This window comes from Corylus avellana, chromosome 9 (assembly GCF_965113065.1).
Source record: "Corylus avellana chromosome 9, dhCorAvel1.hap1.2, whole genome shotgun sequence".
NCBI lineage: Eukaryota > Viridiplantae > Streptophyta > Magnoliopsida > Fagales > Betulaceae > Corylus > Corylus avellana.
The window spans coordinates 11,227,531-11,251,479 of NC_142498.1; the positions used below are offsets into that span (position 1 = coordinate 11,227,531).

A 23,949-nucleotide genomic window follows, 5' to 3' on the forward strand; every position below is an offset into this window, starting at 1 on the left:
GTTAGTCAATCATAAGGAAAGTAGTTCATGTGGCGAAACATACAACTTAATTGGATTATTTATTAATGTATTTTTTTTTGGTGAATAACTCAATTTGTTTATCCCTCATAACAAACCAAGGCATATAATATGGAAAACAATGTGGGGAAAAAGCTGGAGTTGCACACAACTCGAATCTTTGACAACCCTGGTTGTATTCCTGTAACATGCTTTTCTTTTTGTTATTTGTCTTTTTCTTCTTCTTATTATTATTTTTTTTTAATCATATGGAGAATTATAGTATTGAATTGATGATAACTATCATATGTTCAATTCCTTGTAAGCCACGTATTGCTAAACTATATATATATATATATATATATATATATATATATTTCAAATCCACTTTAGTCACATCAACCGGAAAGCCAAAGGAACAAGAGGGAAACCTCTTCCTTTACCCTGCTTTGTAAATTGACCAACTTCCTAAACACAATAACATGCTACCCGACCATTGGTGTCTTCTAGACTTGCCGACAATCAAGCCAAAGAAGCAATTCAATATATTATATACCATTTTTATACGGAGAAATTCCATAACGCGATTTGAAATTATTTTTTAAGTTTAAAACCTTTTTGAAATTATTTAAAACTTTAAATCAAGTATCAAATTTTTTTTTTTTTTTTTAATTGCACTATTCTATTAGGATTTTTTGCTAAATTTTGTCAAAATTTCCAAAATACCCATATTTTTTATTATAAAAAATAAAAAAATTGCAAATGTATATTTTTGCAATTTTGACAAGGTTTAAGCGAAAAATCTTAACAGATTGGAAAAGTTAAAAAATATATATATATTTAAAAGTTCAATACCCTTAATTTAGAGTTTTAAAACTTTAAAAAATAGTGTCAAAACTAGTAGAAGTTTAAGGAGATTTTGTGAAGTGTCTTTCTTATAATTTTAGGAAAACTACATATACTCTCAATCTTTTATTCAATTTGTAATACTATTAGAATTGCAATATTTTCTTTTTGCAGCTCAAAATAATAAAAAATACATTGTACACGATTAAAAAAAAAACAAGATAAAAAAGAAAAAGGCCTTCACATCGATATATTCTAAATTTTTTGATTTTTTTTTTAGGGTGATTTTGTTATATTGGAACGGAATAAAAACATTGCAACTTCAATAGTAAACTAATAGAATACCTTGAACAAATAAAATATTATGAAAATATCACAAATTGAACGAAAGATTGAGGAAGCTAACTTTTAACAATTCTTTGGCTTTTTTTTTTTTTTTTCCCTAATTTAAAATGGTAGCCTCGAGAGGCCAATTGTGACTATCTTATTTAGGCGTGGCCATAGTAACACCTAACCGCTGGGAGCCATACAAGACAATGGGAACCATAGGCGCTCTCTCAAGTCTGTTTGAGTCATAGCTTACCCAGCCCCATCAAAACATTAATAAGAATTCAATGCGGTTAATACTAATTAGGCACATGTAGAGATTCTCCATTGCAGATATTCGAACTCACGTCCTAATACATGTCCTGACCATTTGAGAATTTTCTTGCACCATTGAACCACTAAAACAATTTCTCAAAGTCCAATAATGTGCATTCCTTGAAGCATCTCGTATGTCGACCATACTGAAATGAAAATAGAAGTGCCCAATGTTATTTGATTAAGGCATTCATAGAAACAAAATACAAGTGCTCAATATTATGGGCATTCTAATTTGGTCTCCCATGTTGATTGCATTGACTACTGATATAAGATAGACACGTGACTTCTTAGTTGACAAGATAAATTACATTTGTCAGATTTTTTTTTTTTTTAAAAAAAAATAATAATAATAATAAGGTTAGGTAACATTGACAATAATAAAATAAAAATAAAAACCTTTTAAAAAAATAAATAATAATAATAAGGTTAGGTAACGCAATGTGGTTTATTACTGTGGTTGGCCTTGGTGCTTGAAAAATTCTCAACTTGTGCTGGCAGGGATTGGTTGGGTTGAGTGTGTTGCCCGTTGAGAGTACAATAAAGAAATCGTCCTCATATTTCTGCCGCTGTCACTCGTTATTTTTTTATTTATTGTAATGTCTTGCTTTTCTGCTTAATAAACAATTCTCGCTCCTGTGATTCATTATTGAATATTTTTTTTATGTGAAGGGTGGTCCCCACCAATCAAGGACCAACATTCAACGGTTTATGAAAAAGCCAACCGCTTGCCTCCGTGTTCCAGCTTTCATTTCTACTACTTTTCCGTCTCCCAAAAACCCACCCGACACACACCTTCGTGCTTTTCAGTTTTCACACGCGTTCGCAACTGGACAGAATTTTAGGAATTTTCTTAAATTTATTTTATAAAAATAACATAGCTTACTTTTTAGGTGACAAATACATATTTTTTATTATATATATTTTTTTAATAAAAATTATTTTAATTAAAAAAAAAATACAAAAAGCCATTTTTATAAAATTTTAACCGGATTTAAAAGGAAAATTCTGTCCTTTCTCAACCCTCTTTCGAGTTGTGATTTGGTCACTGCACCGCATGTGTATATGGATCTTCCCTACCGCTCAGGAAAAAGGAAATAAAACTAATAGGATATAAATCTTGCCAACTGTACACCAACGAAGACAGATTTCTTAAATAAGAATAAAAAAGGGTAGGCGGATGGAATTGTATTTAGTATGTTTTATTTCGGGAAAAAGTATATATACATTCTTTACCAATCACTCTATGGTTAATGACCCTTTAAATTATCAATTGTGTTAATATCTCACTTAAATTATTAAAAGTTATTAACGCTCTCAAAGCCAACAAATAAATAAAAATTACCATAGTAAAAAAACCCTTACAATTTAAGTAATTTATGTATGCCAATGTATGTTGTAGTCTGATGCCAATGTATGTTGCAGTCTGATTTTCTAATTTAAATGATTTTTGATGAAAGAGAGAAATTTTAATAAAGCAAAAATGACTCACGTCACACACACAGAGGATATTGGTTGGTTGCATTAACTTACTGAGCCATGAATTCACTGATTCCACCTATAAAATTGTTTGATTGTACAATTATAACAACAAACGAGAATAAAGGATTCAGTGCCCACTTGGATTACTATCTATAAGTTTGGGAGACTTACTAGATTTTTGTGGATGATTAATCTGAGTCGGGCTAGCTTGACTGTGACGCTTTGATGTTAAATTGTTAATGAAGAATGCGATATAATCAGTTAAATGTAAATGCAAAAAGTGGCAAAAGCCGCCGGGGTGATTTTATTTAAAAGGAAAAAAAATGAGTCACTGATTTGACGGTGTGAAACATCAAACGTGCATTGGGTGGCTACGATTTGCGCAAATTTTGATTTCAAAACACGTTAACTTTCAATAATCTCTTTTCTCTTAGGTTAGGATGATGATAATACATTATTATAGAGGATTGGGTGAGATGTCATCAGTTTTCAAGCCCCAGGGCCCAAACTCGTAATTTTATTTTATATTGGACACGTCATCCAAGCTAATTCTTACTTTACCCTTCTCTTCTCTTCTCTTTATATAAAGTTAAGAATTTAAGATCCTCCTCCTGCATTGTAATTTGTACTGATCACTCCGACAAAACTAGAATATTACCAAAAAGTCCTCTAACGTACTCTCAAATTCAATTTCATTACTCCCCCCTCCCCTTTTTTTTTTTTTTTATTTCTTAATATTTTTCAAAAAAAGAAAAAGAAAAGGAAAAAGCCCAACAGATCCTATCTCTCTCTCTCTCTCTCTCCAGTAGTGTCCAGTCTAGATTTTGGTGTGTGTGTGTATGCAGAAGCACAGATTCTAACTCATTCTCTCTCCCTGTATGCAATGGCTCACCTCTTCAGAGACCTGTCTCTGGGCCACTCCAAGAGGGAGACAACACCGCCACCGCCGCCGCCGCCATTAATGCTTGCCAAAGCTCATCCCACCGATCTACCGTCCCCACTCGGCCAACTCGGCGCCCAGCTCACCGATTCCGAACTCCGGCTCACCGCCTACGAGATCTTCGTCGCTGCCTGCCGCACCTCCACCGGCAAGCAACTCACCTACGTCCCCAATCCCGACTCGCCGGCTCATCACTCCCCGGGCTCGCCCGGGTTGCAGCGATCCCTCACCTCCACCGCCGCCAGCAAGGTCAAGAAGGCATTCGGCCTCAAATCGCCATCCGGGTCGGGCTCCAAGAAGAGTCCCGGGTCGGGACCCGGTTCCGGGTCTGGTCAGGTGAAGCCGAGGAGGCCAATGACTGTTGGGGAGCTTATGAGGACTCAAATGGGGGTCTCGGAGGCCGCGGATTCCAGAGTCAGAAGAGCTCTACTCAGGATCGCTGCTGGCCAGGTCAGCTCCATTTTAGGGTTCTGATTTTATTTCCTTCTCTACTTCACACCAATTGAGGGTCATCAATGTGCTTTTGAGTTATTGAGATTTGGTTTTCTTCTTATTGTTTCTGTATTTCTTTGGACCTTGAAATGGAAATTATAAAAACGATAGAAATGTAGCTGAATTTTATTACTTTTTTTTCTTTCATTTTTTGCTGGGGGTTTATTTTTTGATTTCTGGTTCATTGGCGTTGGTGTTTTTCTACTCTCTAACTACTTTTTTCTTTTATTATTGTTTTTGTACTAAATTTGTTTTCCTGAGCGAAATCATTTTCGTTGGATCTGATGATGAGCGTATGTGGATCATAATTAAAGTTAACTGCAGTTCAAAGAAACATAATTTTCGAAAGTTTCCCTAGAATTTTGGAATTCCTCCTGGCTTCTCCTTCTCTTTGACCTCAAAATTGCTGAAACGTAGCCTTTTTTGGTAGTTGTAAAATTTCCAAGTTTTGAACTACAATTCCCTTACATTAATTGTCTTAATTTCGAGTTCCTTCTTGGTTTGTTTCCAATGGTGGCCAATATATTATTAACTACTTTCGGAAGTTTGTGTTTTTGTCCGTAGTTCCTGGATCTATTGTTGTTATAATGCTACAATGGGTTTCCATTTTTTTTTTTTTTGATAAAATGCAATCAAGTTTATCAAGGCCTTGTATTCTTGTTCTCATGACAGGTTGGAAGGCGAATTGAGTCGGTGGTAGTTCCACTAGAGCTATTACAGCAGCTCAAGCATTCAGACTTTACTGATCAACAAGAATATGACGCATGGCAGAAGAGAACCCTGAAAGTTATTGAGGCTGGTCTCCTTTTGCATCCCCATACACCACTAGATAAGTCATATTCTACTGCACAGAGGCTGCGGCAAATTATTCGTGGGGCTTTGGATAAACCCATAGAAACTGGGAAGAACAATGAATCTATGCAAGTTCTTCGTAGCGCTGTTATGGCTCTTGCTAGCAGATCATCTGACGGGTCTCTCTATGAAACATGCCACTGGGCAGATGGGTTCCCGCTGAATCTCCGGCTCTACGAAATGCTGCTAGAAGCCTGCTTTGATGCTAATGACGAGACATCTATTATTGATGAAGTTGATGAGCTGATGGAACACATTAAGAAGACATGGGGAATTCTTGGAATGAACCAGATGCTCCATAACATTTGCTTCACGTGGGTTTTATTTCACCGTTTTGTTTCAACTGGCCAAGTTGAGATGGATCTGCTGTATGCAGCTGATAGTCAGCTTGCAGAAGTTGCAAAAGATGCAAAAACAACAAAGGATGCAGAGTACTCCAAGATATTGAGTTCTACATTGAGTTCAATGTTGGGTTGGGCAGAAAAAAGGCTCCTTGCATATCATGACACTTTTGATGGTGGAAATATCGATACCATGCAGGGCATTGTTTCTTTGGGGGTATCAGCTGCCAAGATTTTGGTTGAAGATATATCTAATGAGTATCGCAGGAGGAGGAAAGGTGAAGTTGATGTGGCTCGCAACAGGATTGAAACTTACATCAGGTCATCACTACGCACGGCTTTTGCTCAGGTAAGTCCTATCTTCATTCTTCATCTGGCTGTTCCCATTAGTAAGAGGGCCTAAATGTGATACACTGGGGATTTCGGTGTGTTAGTATGCCCAGTGTTGTTTACATTGCAGTAGATTCAATAGTTTTTTCTTTCTTTTGTTCTTTTACGGTCGAAATATCACCTGAAATATGTTTGACTTCTTATTATTTAGCGAATGGAAAAGGCAGACTCAAGCAGGAGAGCATCCAAAAACCAGCCAAATCCTCTTCCTCTCCTTGCCATCCTTGCAAAGGATGTTGGTGATCTGGCCATTAATGAGAAGGAGGTGTTCAGTCCAATACTGAAGAGATGGCATCCTTTTGCAGCTGGTGTGGCTGTGGCCACCCTTCACGCTTGCTATGGGAATGAGCTCAAGCAATTCATATCGGGTATAATGGAGTTGACACCAGATGCAGTACAAGTGTTGAGAGCTGCTGATAAGCTGGAGAAAGACCTTGTGCAGATAGCAGTGGAAGATTCAGTGGACAGTGACGATGGAGGGAAGGCAATAATTCGTGAGATGCCTCCTTATGAAGCTGAAGCTACAGTTGCCAATCTGGTTAAAGTGTGGATCAAAAAGAGCGTAGACAGACTGAAGGAATGGGTTGACAGGAATCTGCAACAAGAGGTGTGAACTCATGCATTTGAAGATTCTCTGTTGATGCATTTTTACTTGAAGTTTGCTATCATAGCTAATTTACTGGATCCACTTCTGTGGGCTCATGGGCAAGTACTGGAGCTGGATGTGAAGCATCTAGTTACTCCCTCTTCTCCCACCACCACCCACCCAACCCCCTCCCCCCTCACCCCCCCTAAAAAAAAAAAAAAAAAAAAAAAAGAGAATGCCAACCCATCTATGTAGAGTTTAGTTATTTTCTGTTCAATCGGTATAAGTGAAAAACTTAGGAATTGTTGTTTTATATGTATAGGCACAATCTCAGATAAAAATTATCTAGATAACATGTTACCTGTTACGAAATAAAGCTTCCTCAGGTGGAACGTCCTGACAAATTTTGACAGAAATATTTGTTGAATTTTCTGATAAAGAATTGTTTAATTGGCTATGCTAAGTCTCCCATCTTGTACGGAGGCTTGCTTACAGATAAGTTTAAGATGGACATTAGTAATTCTATAATAAAATTGAACAATTAGCGCTATAGAGGTAACTATACAGCTCATGCTCCCACACGGGACTAAACCCATGATCTCACCCTCTACCCCTCACTTGTGGGAAGAGGTAATGCCATGGAAGAAGGGGATGATGCCATTTGGTTTTAGGACCATTGGCCAGTGAACATATATCTTTATCCTCTGTCCTTGACCTAACCTTGTTCATTATGATATTTAGGTGTGGAATCCACAGGGAAACCAAGAAGGATATGCTCCATCTGCTGTTGAAGTTTTGCGAACTCTAGATGAAACTTTGGATGCATTCTTTCAGTTGCCAATACCAATGCATCCTGCACTGCTTCCTGACTTGATGGCTGGTCTTGACAGATGTCTTCAACATTACGTAACCAAGGCAAAATCTGGCTGTGGTAAGTGCTTTCAGAAATTGCAAATTAGGCTTACATGGTTTCAGGTTTGTCATATATTTGGTAATTATTATTCTTTATTTGGAAATGCAGGATCACGGAATACATTTATTCCCACCTTGCCAGCATTGACGAGATGTACTATAGGATCAAAGTTCCAAGGCTTCGGAAAGAAGAAAGAAAAATCTCCAAATTCTCAGAAGAGGAATCCTCAGGTTGCTACAATGAATGGGGATAACACCTTTGGAATATTACAGCTGTGTGTTCGTATAAACACCCTGCAAAGAGTCTGGAGTGAGTTGGATGTTATGGAGAAGAGGATCATCACTCGTCTCAGAAACTCTGAGTCTGCTCATGCAGAGGACTTTTCAAATGGTTTGGTTAAGAAATTTGAGCTTTCTCCGGCTGCTTGTATTGAAGGAATTCAGCAACTCTGTGAGGCAGTGGCTTATAGAATAATCTTCCATGATCTAAGTCATGTTCTATGGGATGGCTTATATGTTGGAGAGCCATCATCTTCTAGGATCGATCCTTTTATTCAGGAGCTTGAGAAGAACCTGGTGATCATTTCAGACGCTGTGCATGAAAGGGTTCGTACACGGCTTATTACTGACATAATGAGGGCTTCCTTTGATGGGCTCTTGCTGGTATTGCTTGCTGGAGGCCCTTCCCGTGCTTTCTCTCGGCAAGACTCTCAGATAATAGAAGATGATTTTAAATCCCTTAAAGATCTATTCTGGGTGAATGGGGATGGCTTGCCTTCTGAATTGATAGATAAGTTTTGTACTACAGTGAGAGGAGTCCTTCCACTCTTCCGAACTGATACCGAGAGCCTCATTGAGCGGTTCAGACGTGTGACCTTGGAGACATACGGCTCTTCGGCCAGGTCCAAACTTCCACTACCTCCATCTTCTGGGCAGTGGAACCCAACAGACCCAAACACACTTCTACGTGTTCTATGCTACCGGAACGATGAAGCAGCTTCAAAGTTTCTAAAGAAGACTTACAATATGCCCAAAAAACTGTAAGAAACTTGAGCCTGGTGCATGGACAGGGCAACCAAGGCAAGCTATTCTTGCACTGATGCTGCATTTGCAGAACATCTCGTAGTTCTGCTTGTATTTAGTAAAGATGGGCCAAGAAGTTCCTCCTCATTTCATGTGCGGGTGAGCATCAGGTGCCTTAAAGAAGTAGCAATGATCCTGTATATTAGCATTGGCCACTGTTTGTGACCATCTAGAGTCCGAGCGGAGGCGAAAGGGGTGCGGAGGACTTCCAGAGGCATGCTTGTGATGGAAGGTGGACCGATATTCTTTGAAATTCATTGTCATATAAAGTCATATGAGATTCCTTCGATGTCCGTTATATACTGTATTTTGTTTGTTTTCCTCCCAAGCTTCCTTAGCTCTAGCTAAATCTTTTCCCATTCTTTGTTTCCTTTTTTTCCCACTTTTTGGTTGAATTACTCTGTAGTGGTGGGTATTATTTTTTGTTTATTCTAGTACTGATATTATTTGTTATTAGCATGTATTATAAGGGTGGGGGCTACTTCTTGTTAATTGCAGTCAGATTTATGTTCACTGTGTATACTGTAAGCCTATTTCTATGCGAGTCTTGATTATTCTTAATTCTTTTGGTGCATCTCAAGGATTGACTCTTGATTACAGTCTCTGTCGCCTCTTCTTCTTCCTCTGCCTCCTAAACATGCTCCCAGAAATGGCCCAAAACCTGTTGGATCAATTTTTATTAAAAAAAAAAAAAAAAAAAAAGGTACATAAATTCAATAGTTTATGGGCACTCTACATCAATTCAGTTGTATATGTATTGTATAAGAGAGTTTTTAGATTTATTATTTCAATAAAATAAAAATATTGAAAGAAAAAAAAAGGAAGAAAAAAAAATTGGTTGACAAAGTTTATAATAATTCCATAAATGAATTAATGGGTTTTATCTACCTAATAATTCCATAAATGAACGAGAGATGTGTGCCGAAGATTGTTAGGGAGCAGCCCTTTCCACCAGAGAATGCTAAGTAGCAGGTTATGGAGTCTACTAAAGAAAGGAGCCAAGGGGTTGGACTAAGGCTATTGTTTTTAACAAATTTTTATTTTCCTTGTGAGTTGTGATGGCACTAAATGCCTCAACACTTAAGTCGTATGTGATTGCAGTTTTAATAAGTGCGATTTTAATAAATATATTTTTTTAAATTGCTACTTTTAAAAATCGCACATGCGTTTAGTAAAACATGTTAAAAAGTATTTTTTCTATCAATTGAATACTTGGATAATATTAGCATATAATTACGGTTTGATGGACAAAATTGCCAATAAGGACATTTGTTTATAATTGTAAAATAACTAACCTTCTCCTCCATTGTGATTTTTTTTTTAAAAAAAAAAATTGCATATTATTATTGTAAAATCGCAATTCCAAATGCACCTTTAGTCCTTGCACACACAAATATTGAGGAAAAAGCTCCCAACCTTTAAACACAAAACTAATCCATACAAAGGATAGAATGAGACCGTTAGAATTGCTCACAAAATTTATAATACAACAGAAGTTCTTGGACTATCCCTAGATTCCCTACACAGCCCTTATTAATTTGTAAAGCTTGTTGGAAATAATTGGTGACCAATGTGGGGATCAGTGATTTGAACCCTAAGGTTTGTGGGGATCAATTATGAATTAAGGGATGAAGAATCGGATTCAAAACGACTCTCAAGCCAGTTTTGGGCCCAGAGACCCCAAGATGGATCCCAGGGTCTCAGAAACCTTAGGTTTCGATCCCAGCCCGACTTGATGCGATTTTGGCCCGACATATAGCAACAATTCCCAAAAGTTTGGCTGAACAAACTGGCAACAGCTGCACAGCCAGCACTTGTCCCACAATGTACAACCAACAAATAATTTCCAAAAGTAAAGCAATTCCCAAAAAGTTAAACAAAAAGGGTTTGATAACAATCTGGCATTTTTGTTGCCTCTTTGCTTCTATCGGCTGGATTCCCTTCTTCACTGATGATACAATCACTCTTTTTAATAATCTTGTTACTAGAGCTTGGAAGCTGGACTAAACAGTACCCCACCAGCAGTAAGATAATTAGCTTTTGTGGACTTTTTGTTAGATGTCCCTGCATGAGCTTATTATTTACACACCCGACAACCTATTAGACCTTCTGGCAATCGTTCCAATTTCAGGTTTTTAGTCCTATTTTCTTCTTTCTTGCACCAGCAGGAGAAGATGGATTTACTTTTACATTTACTTAAAGTTTATACATGCAATCAGATATACACTATTTTAACAAACATCTTCGAATTATCATAACAAACATCTTCGAATTATCAGTGGCCAGTTACTTTCACTACGACAAGAAAAGAAGTTTTTTTTTTTTTTTTTTTTTTGAGAAAAAGAAATGATTATTACTGTAGACGATGCAAAAGCGCAGATCTTGATAGTGAAGCTTCGAATTTAAAGCTCGGGTCTCTCCTAGCAGGAGACGGATCCTAATTAGTTATAAAAAGAGCGGCAAAATTGTAAAAATAATAACAAACTACAGTGCCGTTCTAGGGTTGGAGTTCTAGAAGATAACAAACTATGACTTCTAGATAGTTTGAAATATTACAAGTGTGAAACTAAAGGGTATAAGCGTCATTTTGCCCCTTTAATGCAAGGGAAAAATTGGAATAAAAATTCAAAAATATGATAAAAATTCCAATTGGCTTAACGAGGTTCTCTAACAGCAGGTTTTTTTTTTTTTTTTTGGTAACAAAATAGTAATTTAGTGTGACTGATATCAATTCATGAGAACAACTTATAAATTAGTAATTTATATGGATGACTTGGCACTTATTGACATGGTATTGATATTGGAATGTTAACATGGACACTATGTGTCAAATGAATCATATGTAGTGGATAACAAACCGATAACTTGACCTTAAAGTGACGAAGGAACCTATTTAAAATCCGGGTAAAACTTTGGAACCTTATTCTTGAAATGAGAAACTTAATGACTAAATCTAAATAACATGAAAACCTAAGGGTTAAATATGATTTTTCTTAAAATAATAATAATAATAATAATAAAGAAAGAATGAAAGAAAAAATGAACTGTTTAGAAAGTGATCGATGAATGTAGATTTTTCCTGAGCAGTACACAGATGGGATACAAACAAACATAAAGGCAGAAGGACCTAATATCCTCTCTTTCTTTATCTCAACAAATTTGATAAGTGAATAACTCAGGTGAATATCATATAAATTTACAACAGCTACAGCTATTGAAACCCCTTTTCGCAACAAAGAACAAACCTTTTGTTAGGCTGCTATGTAACTAAGAGTAGCAGGATACAATACCTATTGAAACAGCCCTTTACAGTTCACATGCTGTCCGACAGCCCCAGCGAGCAGATGGCAAACTAGTCATTCAAAGGGTAGGCCCTCATTTTTCTTCCAGGATAGCACGTCCAAGATTTGTAGCAAGAGCTAGTCTAACACCACCTAAGGCTTGCGGTGGCAACTCAGCTTCAATGAAGTCCGGTCGCAGCCTTGCCATCGACAACTCTTGCACTTTATTCAACAAGAGGTTGGTCTGAGCGACATTTAGCAGAGGACGCTCCTGCCAGCTGAGCAGCTTCAACTGCACAACATAATTTTATAAAATGCCAGATTGGGGGAAAAAAATTTGTTTGCTAAATTATTTATATTATATATCCATAGCAGAGAATACAACTTGCAGAATCATAATATTAGAAAGCCTACCGAGTCATACAGAAGAGGCAGCCAAAAACGCTGAGGTGTAGATGGGTTTTTCATAAGCTGCATAATAATATAATATAAGATTTATTAAAAATCAAGCTCTAGCAAGAAATTACCCAAGATAACTAAAAACCTAGCTTGGTAGGGAACAATAATAAATCATAATTCACAACAAAATTCTCAAATTTAAATTTTGAGAACTATTATGTTGGGAAAAGCAGCTGCGTCAATCTGACAAACAATGTTCAAGTAACACGTACCGATATGAGGGACTCTACAGCTTGCCGAGCAACATCAGTAGTTTTTCCATCATTAACCTGTTTCAGGGATTTTTTAAAATCCCTATACCTGTAATGCATCTAAGGATTAGAAGTGAGAAAATATTGAACAAAAATTGATGAAAATCATTACTCAAAGAATGCAGATACGAGAAAATTCCTACTTGCGTAAAAACTCAAGACCGCCAGCAGTCTTGGAATCAGAACCCAACAATTCAATCAATCCCTCCCATTGCTGTACAAACAAATTACATACAATATTAGTTTTGTGAAATAAAATTAATTGAGGAAGGCTAGGTTTACAAACAAATTTTACAAAAAACTTTTACAACATGATTGAAAATGAAATAAATTCAACTTTTGAGAAACTCAAATCATATTGTGCCATTTACATGCATTAATACTTCGCAAAACCATAAATCCTTGATTCTAATTAAATTGAAAAATGTTAGGCTTACAAACAAAATTATGATAAAAATCTCCTGGTTGCTTAACTTTTATGGAATTTTAAGATTAATTACCTTGAAACTTTCATCAGAGATCGATTGTCCAACAGAATCAAACAACTGCAGGGCAATCCTATTAAGACGAACTTCATCCCGGGCTTGCTGAAGCCAAAATACTCCAGAACCTTTCCTACCATGCTTCCAATGGTATACTCCAGCAATCTAAACATAGAAATTTTTTTAACAAGAATGCCACAAAGAGAAATTCCAGCAACTCTTTCAGAAACATAACTTTGATAGAACACACAGATAATTGCTACCAACATCCATGCCAAGTCATTCCGCAGAGAATTCCCTAAAGTCATATCAAGTACAAGCAAGTTTACAACAAATTACATATACCTTCATAATGTTTGAACTAATACTGTCAAGTTCATATATACGGCATATCTCTATAATCTGCATAAAAGAATGCAACAACTTAAGTCAGTCACAAAGATATCCATCAAAATATTGGACACTGAAATCAAAGAAACATGACACTGAAAGATGAACAGATAACCTTAAGCAATATTTGAGTATGTTGAACAGGTTGCTTGCTCAATAAAATCTCTAACAAACCCATTCCCTGCTTCATGCATGACGTCAAATAAATTGGAGCTAGCTGTAGACATAAGAGCATCTGTTTAAGGATACTTGAGATGGTGTACAAACATACAAACACATACATATATATACATTTTTTAATAAGAGTGTGCATATATATATGTGTGCGTGTGTGTGTGTGTGCATGTATTGATTGATAGCCAGCCACAAAAACTGAACTTGGTATTTTTTTTTCAAGTGTTTGAGCTAGAAATCATATATATAATTTACTTTCTGAGATGGCATTAAAAATCCATTGAAACTACTGAACACTCCTAGCACAAACACCATTATGAATGGAAGAGTATGCCATCCACATGCACAAGATAGAATAGAAGTTCATAGAATTGAAGATAGTGCATATGATATATTTCTTTTTGATTATTGATCATTTTAATTTGCCACATAATGTAGGTGAAACTATATCAGGTTAATTAATTTAAAACAATAATAATTATAGAGTAATAGTCCAGTTGTCACTATTAAGTCACTCTTTTATAATACTTATCAAAAGAAAAAAGTCATTCTTTTCATAATCTCTATATGTCAACCTGAATAACAAAACATGAACAAGTGAAATTATGAATCAAAATATGTTATTGGCATCCTAACTCTTTGAAAATTATCTACAATTTAGAAATGTAATATCAATATATCAAAGTCATTTGCACTCACTTGCCACGTCAATGCATCTAAAGATAGAACTTGAGCATAGACAAGTCGATGGAGTTCCTCTATGCTGATTCCACCCAAGTTATAACGCTCTTCTTGTAGAAGAGTTTCCGCTTCATCACTCCCAGCAGTCAACAACTCCAGGGCATGGGCAACCATCCTGTTGATACGTGACATGCAAAGATACACAAAAAATTTTAGAAACAGATAGCAATCTACGATTTTCAACTTTTCAAATTACATGGAAGGGAAGAAAACTAATAGCACCTCCAATGCATGGCTTCATACAAAATAATTAAAAACAGAAAACTTAGTAGCTCACCAAGGGCCAAATGATCTGGAGCATTCAGCTAAGACAACCTGAATTATTTCAAAAATTCCAACAGAGTTTAAGAGGGCAGGAGTGAAAAAAAAGAAAAAGAAAAAAGAAATAACAGAGAATGTACACTAACCAGTATCTGATTAACATTACTCACCTCAGTATTATCTCCTAGAATTCCAATCACAAGTCCTATCAACGTATGGGAACTGGTCATTGGTTTTAACTGCATGCATTTCTTGGCTAGGCTATACATACTTTCTAAACCCTTCAAGAAAAAGAAATTAATTGCTTACTTCAGACTACACAACCAGGCATAAATAATTATAACAAAGAGACGAGAGAAAAAGAATAGAATTCTGCAACTATTTGGATAACTCATTGGAATATTATTAGGCTTTACCACCGTGAATGGCCTTATGTAAAGAAAGTGAGAAATGTACAGCTCTATCCAATGACATGTTGCAGTGCAGAGACTGTTAATATTTCCCAGCATGATTTGTAGCATATTTCTCAAGCCCTCCCTGGTCCGGTGGTGATCACAGTGAACCCAGAATGCACTGCTCTCCAGCTTAGTAATTTGTGCCCGCCATTTCTCCCAAGCCTATTTCATGAAAAAGATATAAACAGAAAGAAAAAAAAAATTGATAAGAACTATGGAAGAAAAAATTCAAGAAGGAAAAACGTTCGTCTTTAGCATACTCAAATATACCTTGATAAAATCTGGCTTGGCTTTATAGCATTCACCCAATTTTCCAGATTCCAGCTCAGGACGCATGCGTGGCATTTTGGAAATAAGAACAGCAACTGCCTCTACCAGTCCATTCTCTGTCTGTTTAATTATGCAGGACAGAAATGATATAAGTCACAAGACAAATATTTCTATTGTTGAAGCTTCATCACTAACTTCTGGAGCTAGAAAATTGACATGGTTACAAGGAGCATCACTAATTAACTTGGAAAATGAAACGCATTTACCTCAGGTTTGGCTAAGAAATATACAATTGGAGAAACAATACAAACTTTACATAAACCAAAGTTTTTTTTGTTTTTTTTTTATAAATAATTGGAATATCATTAAAAGCGAAAGGAGCAGCTAGGGTACATACAAGTATACAAGAAAACCACCTAACTAGAAAAAGAAAAGGGAACAAGAGAATCATAAAAGCTAACCACAAAGGGAGCTAAAAACGCAGTTGTCTAAGTATACAAAGTATTAAAAACAAGACATAAGCTCCACCAATGTCCTCTCGCGATTCTCGAATCATCTATCATTGCGTTCCCTCTAAAGACCACAAAAGACAAGAAGACACCATCTTCCACACAACAACCCTCTGAGTGCAACCACCAATTCACCAACAAGCATACAAATAAGCTACTTTTCTATGCATAACCTAAGAAAGCCCAAAACGACTGAAAATCGCATTCCATAATGCACAACCTACCTCACAATGGAGAAGAAGATGGTCAATGGACTCCATATCTCTCTTGCACATACAACACCAATCAACCACAATGTCATGCTTATTCCTAAGGTTGTCTGAGATAATGATCTTTCCTAGGGCCGCTGATCAAGAAAAAAAAAACCCACTCTCAATGGAACCTTAGTCCGCCAAATACTCTTCCAATGAAAAAGAATGCCAACAGTACAATCAAGGGCATTATAGAAGGAGCTAACAACGAACAACCCTTTTTTAGAGGGGGTCCGCCATAGCTTGTCTTTACCTTCCCGTCTTACTCTAACTGAGTACAAAAGATTGAAAAATAAGGTAAAGATATCCACGTCCCAATCATGAGCCTTTCTTGCGTTCCACTGATTGGAACCACCAGAAAAGCTCCAAGCGAGTCGCTATGGCAGCATCCTTATTACAAGCAATACCAAATAAATTTGAAAAAGCTTCTTTAAGGGCCTTGTCCCCACACCACGGGCCATGCTAGAAACTAACATTGGCGCCATCTCTCACCTCAAATCTAATGTGACTTGCAAATAACCCATAATCTCTCTTAATATTCTTCCATAACCCCACCCCATATGACCCAAGTGGTTCATTGAAAGACCACCCACCCCACAAACAGCCAATTTTAGAGTCAATCACAACTCTCCACCACGCTTCTCTCTCATGCACAACACCAAAGCCATTTTTCAGGAGGACATGATTAAAGATCAGCAAGTTTCGAACACCAAACCATCCCTCAACGATCAGAGAACAACCCTTGGATCAGTTTACCAAGTGGAATTTGAACTCTTCTCCTATCCTGCCCCATAAGAAATCTCGATGAAGCTTCTCTATGCAATTAGCAACACCCACATGGAGAGGAAAGAGGGATAAGAAATACATTGGCAAATTGGAAAGTGTGCTCGTAATAAGGGTAACCCTACCACCTTTAGACAAGTACATCATTTTCCAATTAGCCAGCCGGCACTCTATCTCTTCGATAACTCCATGCCAAATATACTTGGCCTTCTAAGATGCCCCCAACGGAAGACCAATATACTTCAAAGGCAAAGAAGAAACATCGCAGCCCAGAATGCCCACCAACCCATCCACATTCTCCACATTACCCACTGCAACGAAATCCAACTTAGCCAGACATATTCAAATCAAAGACAGCCTCAAAGCCTAAAAATATAGCACGTAGAAAGTGTAGATGATCAGGCTTAGCCCCACAAAAAACCAAAGTGTCACCTACAAATAATAGATGTGAGACGTCAACCACACCAAAGTGCCTAGATCACACATAAAATCCTAAGAGAAGGTCCCATTAACAGTGGCAGAAAGCATTCTACTTAAAGCCTCTATCATAATAACAAAGAGAAATTGAGACAAAAGATCACCCTGTCTCAAACCATGGGGAGCTACTAAAGAAACCGGATGGACTGCCATTCACTAAAATGGAAAAACGCACTGAAGAAATACAATGCTCTATCCAAGAGTGCCATTTCTCCACGAAACCACACCCTCTTCAACAAGTAAAGTAAGAAATCTCAATTGACGTGATCATATGAATTCTCAATGTCTAGTTTGCAAAGAACCCTTGGCACAATAGATCTAATTCCACTATCCGAACATTCGTTTGCAATGAGAACAGAATCAAGGATGTGCCAACCTTGAGCAAAAAAGCATTATGAGATTTCGAAATAATCTTCTCCACAACCCTTCTCAACCTATTGGCAAGAACTTTGGCAATAATCTTTAGACTCAACTCACAAGACTCATAGGCCGAAAGTCTTTAAGATCAATAGCCACGAATTTCTTCGAAATGAGAGCAATAAATGTGGCATTAAGACTTTTTTCAAACTTCCGGCATGAAAATCATGAACTATTGTTCCAAAGTTTTAATAAGCCATCTAATAGCATCTCTAGCAGTCAATTATTTTAGCTACTAAAAAAGCCATATTTTCTATTTTACCTACTCATTTTTCAATACAAACTCCATCAGAGTATCTATATTATCCTCTATTTTCTTTAAAACACTATTTTTAAATGTTTTTTATTGTCCTTTAATCCAACCAATTTCTTTCTCTCTCATCTCTCTCTCTCTCTCTCTCTCTCTCTCTCTCTCTCCAAACTAGTAGAGAAATTGGAACATCACCAAATCTGGGTTGCTCTCATCTTCTACTTAGACACACCTATGAAGAACCCAAAGCATCACCACAAACACAAATTAGACACCCAAAGAATCTCCACAAATACAACCCAACAAATTAGAGCATCCACCTCAGAGCATTTCCATACCAGATGAACAAATAAAAACCATATGAAATCACAGAGCATCCAACCCATATGAAAAAATATACCCCTATGAAATCACAAAGCATCTCCACAAATACAACCCAACAAATTAGAGCATCCAAACTAGAGCATCTCCACACCAGACGAACAAAAAACCCATATAAAATCACAAAGCATCCAACCCTTGGTAGATCTCGTAGCACTCCAATGGCCGCCCCTTAGCACGTCGATTAGGAGGGGGACGAATCTTGACCTTACGATCTGGACCTTGTTGGGAACAGAATCAAGGATGTGCCAACCTAGATTTCGAAATAATCTTCTCCACAACCCTTCTAAACCTATTGGCAAGAACTTTGGCAATATCAACTCACAAGACTCATAGGCCGAAAGTCTTTAAGATCAATAGCCACGGATTTCTTCGAAATGAGAGCAATAAATGTGGCATTAAGACTTTTTTCAAACTTCCAGCATGAAAATCATGAACTATTGTTCCAAAGTTTTAATAAGCCATCTAATAGCATCTCTAGCAGTGACAATTATTTTAGCTACTAAAAAAGGCATATTTTCTATTTTACCTACTCATTTTTCAATACAAACTCCACCAAAGTATCTATGTTATCCTCTATTTTCTTTAAAGCACTATTTTTCAATTTTTTTATTGTCTTTTAATCCAACCAATTTCTTTCTCTCTCATCTCTCTCTCTCTCTCTCTCTCCAAACTAGTAGAGAAATTGGAACATCACCAAATCTGGGTTGCTCTCATCTTCTACTTAGACACACTATGAAGAACCCAAAGCATCACCACTAACACAAATTAGACACCCAAAGAATCTCCACAAATACAACCCAACAAATTAGAGCATCCACCTCAAAGCATTTCCATACCAGATGAACAAATAAAAAACCATATGAAATCACAGAGCATCCAACCCATATGAAAAAATATACCCCTATGAAATCACAAAGCATCTCCACAAATACAACCCAACAAATCAGAGCATCCAAACTAGAGCATCTCCACACCAGACGAATAAAAAACCCATATAAAATCACAAAGCATCCAACCATTGGTAGATCTCGTATCACTCCAATGGCCGCCCCTTAGCACGTCGATTAGGAGGGGGACGAATCCTGACCTTACGATCTGGACCTTGTTGGGCTTATCCAAAGAGGAGAACACCAACAACGTGATGGCATTGGTATGTACAATAGCATATTTGGTTGAGATTAAGGATCAGACGGCAAAAAGTAGCCGAGGGGTACAGATACCCTAAGGTCCTTAGGTCCTCGTGAGCTTTCTCAACGAGACCACGTTGTCTTCTTGCTTGAACACCTCCAAGCTCTTCAACAAGTGCCGAGTGAACAAAGCGGCCAAAAGGCGAAGAATGAAAGAGAAAGAAAGGGAGAGAGAGGGAGACGAGCGACCAGAGAGAGAGAATGAAAGACCAGAGGGAGACGAGCGAGTGAAAGTAAAAATAAAAAAAAAAAATTATCTAGTATGAACAATGAATAGGCTTTGCAGCCTATTCACTATTCATTCTAGAAGAAAAAGAGCTATTTTCTAGAGATAAAAAATTAGAATTTGACTATTATGAGCCATTTGCCTATTCTCTTGGAGACGCTCTAACGATGAAACTGTTGTTTACATTCTTTTGTAGCAAATAACTACCAAAATAAAATATTCAATTTGCATATGCATTGCCCTTCTCTTGCATGAAGGATTTTCCCACATACATATACCGACATATACATATACATAACTCAAAAGGCTATCTCTCTTTATGAGTAAATTTAGGTACCTCTTATTCAGATTTGGTTGTTTTCTCTCTTTTTTTTTCTTTTTCTTTTTTTTTTCTTTTTGTTGTTGTAAATAATCGAGATATTATTGTAAGTGTAAGGTGCCCCCATGTGCATAGGAAGTATACAAGAAAAGCAACCTAGGTAGTAGGGACAAAAAGAACAAGGAAATCATGAAAACTAATCACTGGTTGTTTTCTTTATTAAGGAGCGCATCTCCTTCTTGCTTCTTAATCAAGTCCAACACTTACAATTAAAAAGCAACTTTTCTTTTAAGGAGGAAATTTATTTTCTTTAATAAAGATGAAAAGTACTTCAGGGTGAAAAAACCATGCATAGTGAGTTGGGCAGTCGCACATATTCAAACATACTATTGTACTCAATAAGTCACAAAAAATTTATCAAACCTCACGATTGCCAATCTGATCTAGCAGATAAGATCCATGCAAGCGCAACATTTTCACCTGCAAGAGAACAAACAGCATATATCTAGTCCATTATCACTGTAAAATGTAAGACAAACAAAATTAATTGGAACAATGGCAAGACCATCAAACTAAAGAAAAGGAAATAAATAATTTTTTTTTTTTAAAAAAAAAAAACTACTAACCACAACATCTAGCCAGCCAACAGCTAATGCTGATGATATTACTTCCCAATATTTAGTATTATCCTCGATAACCTGCATAGAACAATTTCATAAAAGATATGACCATCTTAGATAACCTTGATACATATCACCGGTCAAAGACAAGTTAAAACTTCAGACGCTAAGTAAACAACAAAAACAGTAAGCCAAAGCGATTTCATAAATAAGAACCTTAACCCAACAAAATTTTGTGCTCAATTTGTGATGCAAGAAAAGCCACTCTGAGAACTAGTAACATTAATTTTCTTTAACAGACATTTCATCCACACCCATACAATCAGCTAGATTAGTTCACAACAACAGCCAACCTATTTACATGAGAGGGAAGAAATCAACTATGCACAAGTTAGGATGCCATAACAACATAGAACCATAATGAAATTACCCCAGAATCCCATATACAAAAATTGTTGAGGATTTTAAGTTGAGTTTTGATAGCAATCCTGCTATAAACTTCAGTGAGAAGCCGCAGAACATTATGAAAATCAGTTAAATTGTCTGAACCATCATGAAGTATCACGTTTCTAAAAAAAGATGAAGAGAAAGAACAGCATACAGCCAAACCTGTAAAGTGACAAGCTCTTTCTGAAAATCCACAACTTTCAAATGGATTGTTGCTTGTGTAGAGGAGAGAAGGCTATCATAATCCTGCCACAAGATACAACAATTAGATGGACAGGGTAACAAATTACAAAATGTAATTAAGAAGCAGCTCAAGAGCACAGAAGAAAGATCATTACAGTTAACCAATCAACAAGACGTTCAGGTAGCCATGCTTGAGATAGCTTGTCTGCATAAAATACTTCCATCAGCTCCCATGCAGCTTTCAAACAGGTTGGCTCCTCAACTTTCTACATGTTTTGAGATTTTTGATGAATAATAATTTATTAAATGAAAAAGGCCATGCCCTCATACACAAAAGTATACAAGAGAGACAACCACCCAAAAGGAGTCAGAAATCTAAAAAGTTAAGATCTATAATATTCGAAGAGGATAAATAGGAACATAGACTACAGCCCAATCTAAGAAATATCTCAAAAAAGAGGATTTTAAGAAAAACACATTGGACTCGCAGTCCTCAAAAAGGCGCTGATTCCTCTGTCCAAATGCTTCATATTAAGAATGCAAGAATAGCTTTCCAGATAGCTTTATGTTTTGAACTTAAAAACAAGAGAAATTAAATTGGAAAAAGAAGCCTTATGTGACTAAGTGAGGTTCAAAGTTAAACATACATTACCTAATGTTGTCCGCAGGCCCATCAATACTTAATCAAAGAGCAACTAGAAAACCAAAAAACCAACATAACAACAGATTCACCTGTAAAACTGCCTGTGGGTCTTCAATCGCTGGACTAGGAAGTGACTTCGGATTACCGAGAAGTGAATTTATGTCCTTGCTGTAGTCCATCACATACTCCCACCTGATTTTTTTCAGAAAGAGTCAAATAATATATAATAAACGTTGAATTCTATGAAGTAACAATTTATGCGATAATAGATGTATTAAGTAAAACTTACGATCAGACAACAAGCAGAACCCCTCAAATGAAACAGACATACACTACTCTACAGAAAACCAGTACAGGTTTAAAAACACATTCAACTTTCCCCAGCAAAATATTTTCATAATGAACTAAGCTCCCAAATAAATAATCTTTCTTATCTTTTTCTTTTTTATATAAAGTTCATGTCTTTTGCGATTCTAATTGAAAAGATTCAAATTCAACAGCCAAAACATCATATTTCAGTCCTCTTAATATAATGAATGTTATTATTATAAGCTTCACATAATAACAAAATATAAGTACCCTGTCCAAAAGGGGAAAAGAAGTAAAATTGTAATTGCACAAAACAAAACGACTAAAATTTCAAAATGCTCAATTCATTTATCTGAACTCTTCATTTCTGAACAATCAAAAAAACATTATATTTAATTTTTAACTTTTCTTTTCCTCTTCTCAGCTTTCTCAGCAACCAAGCAGAACTTCTCAATAGTCCTTACCACTCAACGTGATACGGCGACGAGATCTTCGACAAGCTCGCGACCGAGTTCCTCCGGCTCTGAAGAACCGCGAATGGCGAGACGGAACCGTAAGCGACCCTCCGTAACTGCGCGTCGCTGATATCTCCATCTCCATTATTAAGCCTCACCTCCAACACCTTCCCGCCGACTTCGTCTCCGTCGGAGCCGTCACCGGATGCTCGACGGAAGAACGAGACGCGGAGGGAGTTGCCTCGGGCCCACGAGATGGCGACGCGAGCGATCGGCGGCTTGAGGCCGTGGTGGAGGGGATAGACCACCGGGCCTCGGGCCTCCGGCAAGAAAGGAACGAGAGCTCCGGCGCCGGACACGGAGGCGCCGTCTCCGGGGTCTGAAGCAACGCCGAGCATTGTGGCCGGAAATGCCGAGGGTTGGACTGTGTTATACTGTGAGTGTGTTTGGAGGGGTGGGGGTTTGGGGAGGTTTTGCCAAGAGGAATTGACGTGCGCACGGGTGGAGAGTCTAGCCACTTCGCAAATAATGGATTAAATTATAAAATTAAATAAAAAGGGAAAATAACGTTTAGGGTCTAGGTTTTCATCTTATTTAAATTTAGTAATTGAGTTTTCTTTTTTAAGAATATATCCTTCTATCACTTTATAATTAAAGTTAATAGTTTGTCATTTGTTACGTGTATCTCATTTAACATGCTAGTGTTCATGATATAATGCCACATTCACAACCGTCAAGTCATTCATAAAACAATAAAATATAATATAATAAATGGTACAAAATTCATAGGTTTTGTGTTCCTTTAACTATCCCTCGTCATATCAACTAGTTTTTGTAGGACTTTGCTTTTTTTTATTGAATGATTTGGCACTTGTTGACATGTCATTGTATTGGGATGTTATGACAAATTAAATGATACACACGTGACATATGACAAGTAGTTAACTTTTATAATAGAGTGATAAATTGACATATTTTAATTTTTGGCAAATCCTAAGGATGGTATTCTTAAAATTAAAAACTCAAAAAATCCAAATCAGATGAAAACCTAAAAGCTAAATATGATTTTTTTAAAAAAAAAAGAAAAAAAAAATTTAAAATTTATGGTGATTAATGAGGAACTAGCCAATAAAAAAAAAAAAAGACATGTGTTCACCCCATA

General features: G+C 36.8%; 2 protein-coding genes across 2 annotated transcripts; one reads left to right on the forward strand and one right to left on the reverse strand.

Moving 5' to 3' along the window:
- Positions 1-3,729: 3,729 nt before the first annotated feature.
- On the forward strand, positions 3,730-9,128 carry LOC132189246 (elongation factor Ts (DUF810)). Its single transcript, XM_059603891.2, has 5 exons — positions 3,730-4,357; positions 5,072-5,941; positions 6,134-6,589; positions 7,310-7,499; positions 7,590-9,128. Exons 1-5 carry the CDS (start codon positions 3,851-3,853, stop codon positions 8,522-8,524), a joined length of 2,958 nt encoding a protein of 985 aa, XP_059459874.2. The 5' UTR covers positions 3,730-3,850; the 3' UTR covers positions 8,525-9,128.
- Positions 9,129-11,677: 2,549 nt separating this feature from the next.
- Positions 11,678-23,302, reverse strand: LOC132190580 (nuclear pore complex Nup85-like protein). The gene is made up of 18 exons (XM_059605615.2): positions 22,797-23,302; positions 22,113-22,215; positions 21,536-21,646; positions 21,360-21,443; positions 20,757-20,828; positions 20,554-20,610; positions 15,328-15,447; positions 15,019-15,219; positions 14,773-14,883; positions 14,619-14,656; positions 14,300-14,456; positions 13,542-13,643; positions 13,382-13,438; positions 13,055-13,201; positions 12,698-12,768; positions 12,516-12,603; positions 12,259-12,315; positions 11,678-12,136 (listed from the first exon to the last, which is right to left on the reverse strand). Exons 1-18 carry the CDS (start codon positions 23,183-23,185, stop codon positions 11,939-11,941), a joined length of 2,163 nt encoding a protein of 720 aa, XP_059461598.2. The 5' UTR covers positions 23,186-23,302; the 3' UTR covers positions 11,678-11,938.
- Positions 23,303-23,949: the final 647 nt, after the last annotated feature.